The sequence below is a fragment of the Salpingoeca rosetta genome (genome assembly GCF_000188695.1).
Source record: "Salpingoeca rosetta unplaced genomic scaffold supercont1.8, whole genome shotgun sequence".
Taxonomy (NCBI): Eukaryota; class Choanoflagellata; order Craspedida; family Salpingoecidae; genus Salpingoeca; species Salpingoeca rosetta.
Genome location: NW_004754926.1, coordinates 1466857 through 1470972, shown reverse-complemented (window position 1 = coordinate 1470972; position 4116 = coordinate 1466857). Strand labels below are relative to the sequence as shown.

Below are 4116 nucleotides of genomic sequence, written 5' to 3'. Positions count from 1 at the left end.
CGCGCGCGCACACACACACACACACACACACACACACACACACACACACACACACGCAACAAAAGGTCTATGATATGGCGGAAGCGATGCGGGATCCCTGGGCAGGGGTGGCGAGCGAGGAGTCAAACACAATCAGCTCTCGGATGGACAGACACGCAGCAATGCGGTGAGGGTCATCGTCGCCACCAATGAGACTCCGAACAGGTTCCGCTGACAACAGCAGCGCCCGCCCTTCCTCGTCCAACTCCGGCGCAGTCGTCAGCTCGCTCGCACTGGACGGCCTCTCAAACAGCCTGTCACGTGTGGAGATGTGTGCGAGCGCATGTGCGTACATGGGTGAAAGTGTGTCATGGTGTATGTGTGTGTGTGTGTGTGCGCGCGCGCGAGCGCATGTGCGTGCATGGGTAAATGTGCAATTGTGTGAGAGAGAGAGTGTGTGTGAGTGATTACGATGTATGCTGAGGCTAAGATAAAAAATTCAACCACACATACAGCACACATACGCACAGCACATACACACACACACACCATGGATGTGTGGACCGCAGTTCCTGATAGTATGTGAGAACACTGTTGAAGACATCCTGCCCAAGAACAGCAGTGCAATCCCTGAACCATCAACAGTTGAACAGTGAATGAGCTTCAACAGTGTGGTCAAAAAACAATGGTACCGCTAAAACCCAGCAATGTGCACACAGCAACAGCAACAGCACACACACACACACGCACACACACACACACACACACACACACACACACTACGTCACCTGATGAGAACACTCTTCCACGGCGCAGCGATGCGTTCGTCTTCGAGAATCTCTTCATCCTCATAGTCTTCGGCTGAGAATTGTGCAGTGCACGAGGGGGTAGCAGTGAGAGGCGAGAAAAACACACGCCACGCACATCGATCCATTTCGATTCACAACAGCGCAAACACTTTGGCCAACTCCACAAGCGGATAGACACACATACACAAGCGCGCAACACACAGGCAAAAGGGGGTTTCATCCACATACACGTGAACACGCACTCGAACCAAACGCTTCCAGCCAAAACCGCAGCACGGTCAGTTTCTCTGGCCGCTCTTGCGTTTGTGTCTCACCTCGTGATTCGAGGGCAATGCGAGCAAGAGACATGGCCTCGATGAGATCATACTCCTCCTCCTCCTCCTCCTCCTCATCGTCGCGATGGTGGTGTGGACGGTGACGACTGTCCTCAAAGTGCAGCAGGTCTTCCTCCTTGGCAAACGTGGATGCCAGGCTGTGCACAGGTGTGGAGCATTGCGCGCACGAGTTGAGATTGCGCTTGGTACATACGTGTGTGTGTATTTCAGCGTGTCGCAGTGCGTTCGAGCAACGACGTAGCGGCATGTGCTCACCTTTGCGCTTCTTCATCGCGATCATCATGGAAACGGCCATCATCACCCCAAGCGTCATCGTCGTCATCACCACCACCATCATCTTCTTCTTCGTCGTCGTCGTCGTGCCAGTCAGCAAAGTGCCTGACAGGAGACACGCGCCGATCACATCACAATGCATGCAGAGGTTATGTACAAGCCGGTGCACTTACCACAAACACAAAGCACACTCACAAAGCACACACACTCACTCACACCCACAAAGCACAAACACAAAGCACACACACACACACAGAGCACACAGCCACACAATCCATCTCACATGATGCCTCGGAGAGTGTCATCGTGTCGGCCATCGAGACTATCTGCATCGATATCGGACGAGAGATGGCTCGTGTTTTTGCTGCTGTCCTGCCTGTCACGTGGACTCACAACACCTACGCCGTCGCGTCGCACATTGACGTGTGGCAAAGGCGACTGCTGTCCTCCTCCAACATCATTCCACGTCAGTTCGTCATCATTCTCACCCTCACCTTCATCTTCCTCGACCGTATCATCGCCATCACCCTCATCATCATCATCACCATCATCACCATCACCATCATCATCGTCACTTGATGCCACATCAAACCCTTCCTCCAGGTACATGGTTTCCAGCTGCTGTCGCTCGTCGTCATCAATCTCACTGCCCCTCTTCGCCTTTGCTCCCTCTCCAGCCGCCGTGCCCACCGTCGCATCCAAGCCATCATTATTGCCACCACCATCACCATCATCATCATCACCGCTGGCATCGTCATCACGTGCAAGCGCTGTGTGCTGCGCGGCTGCTTCCCGAAGCCTCAGGCCCTCCCCCTCGCCATCGCGTGATGCCCTGTGCGGCGTTGGTGCTGTGCACCGCTTGTACACGCGCCGTGGTCCGGTGCGCGCACGCACACGGGGCTGACACGCAGCACGTGTGGAGTGGATTAGATAGACGTAAGGGTGGTGGCACAGAGGGAATACAAAAGAACGCGAGTGGCACTGTCATGGAAACACCCGATTGGAGAAACACATACACACACACATACACATACACATGCACACACATACATACAATCACACACACACACATACACACACATACACACACACACATACATACAATCACACACACGCGCGCGCGCACGATCATACGCACGCACAGAAGGTACAAGACGCACCCGCCGTTTCTCCGTTGCTGCCAGCGTTGATGCTGCCTTGGGTCCTTTGCTGCTGGTGGTGGTGGTGGTGGTGGTGGCGAGCGAATTTGACGCTGCCGTTAACTTTCCATTTCTTCCTTTCTTTTTCGCCCGTTTCCGTGGTGCCGCTGCCCCTGCGTGAGCACCCTTCCCCTTTCGTGTCGACTTTGCGCCGCGTGCTGTCTTCTTCCCCTTGGCCCGTACGGACGACGAGGACTGCGGCTGCTGTTTCTTCTTCTTGTCTTGGTTTGAACCCTTGTCATCTCGCTCAGACTTCTGCCCACCTTGCTGTCGCCTTTGCTGTTCCTGCTGTATCTGTTGCTGTTCACCGCTACCATCAGCACCCCCAGAATCACGTACATGAGCACTCTCCGTCGCCGCAGCAGCATCACCACCGCCGTCACCGCCACCGCTGCTTTGCTTGGCCGCCCGCGCGCGTGTGTGGTGGTGTGATGACGGGCGCGACGTTCGCGGCAGTGAATACGATCGCTCTCGTGCAGTCTCGTCCAAAGGCTGCAGCTCTGTCGATGCCTGGCGCTGCTGTTGTGGTGGCAGATGGTGATGTGACTGGTGCTGTTGTGCCTGTTGAACGCTCTGCTGCTGCTGCTGATTGTGCTGGTGGGATCGATGGGTAAAGGAGAGCGGGCGGCGAAGGCTCGGCGTGTCACCGTCGCTCAGCGTTCGACCTCGCCCATCTGGTTCAGCAGGCACACACACACACACAAACACACAAACACACAAACACGTGATGACATGTCAGATGCTTGAAGGCAAGAGGGCGCACGTGCAGCTAACAGTCACACGCACACACGCACACACGCACACACGCACACACGCACACACGAGAGTTGGAGTGCACTCAAGAGCGACAGGTGGAGTGCACGGGAATCTGCGGGTGTGCGTGCACCTGCGGATGTGCGGGTGATAGCTGCGACGTCGGTCGACTTTGAAACGCTGTCGTGCCGAATCCTGGATTGCAACGTGATGTGGCGGGGTGTGGTGTATCAAACGAGAACATTGGTGAGCAGTTAGCAGATCAAATTAACAGCACGGCGCAGTAGAACCAACACACGGCACGGTGGTGTCCTCGCGACAGTGTCCACCTTACTCCACCTCCACTAATTCTTCCTCCTCATCATCTTCCCCTCCCCCTTCATCATGACCCTTTCATCCATCGCCCCCCTTCACACTGCTTACGGCGGGAGCTTGGCCGCGCCCATGCTTGCAGACATGTGTGAGTTGCTGCCGTGCGTGCTCGACGACCGCGAAAAGCGTGGCTGCTGCTGTTGTTGGTGGTGGCTGTAGCTGTGGTGGTGGCTGCGTGCAGGGCTGCCCGCTGGCGACAGGATGATTTGGTCCGGCTGCGAAATGGATCGCCGCATCTGCTGCTGTTGCTGTTGCTGTTGCTGTTGCTGGTGATGGCGCTGATGGCGCGGTGGTGTCTGGGGCGCTGGCGGCTGCATAGCATCACAGAGAATTGAGGTGATGATGATGATGGCGGTGGTGGTGGTGGTGTGTGTGTGTGTGTGTGTGTGTGTGAGT

General features: G+C 55.9%; 1 protein-coding gene across 1 annotated transcript in view; it reads right to left on the bottom strand.

Annotated features, from left to right (window-relative positions):
* Positions 1–67: 67 nt before the first annotated feature.
* Positions 68–4116, bottom strand: part of PTSG_03788 (NEK protein kinase) — a gene marked incomplete at both ends in the record, with an annotated part of 7662 nt that continues 3613 nt past the window's right edge. The window contains 9 exons of the mRNA XM_004995464.1: positions 68–293; positions 523–609; positions 768–840; positions 1037–1260; positions 1379–1501; positions 1680–2296; positions 2557–3269; positions 3482–3543; positions 3772–4031. Coding sequence (XP_004995521.1) covers positions 68–293; positions 523–609; positions 768–840; positions 1037–1260; positions 1379–1501; positions 1680–2296; positions 2557–3269; positions 3482–3543; positions 3772–4031 — 2385 coding nt within the window. The remainder of the gene's footprint in view (positions 294–522; positions 610–767; positions 841–1036; positions 1261–1378; positions 1502–1679; positions 2297–2556; positions 3270–3481; positions 3544–3771; positions 4032–4116) is intronic.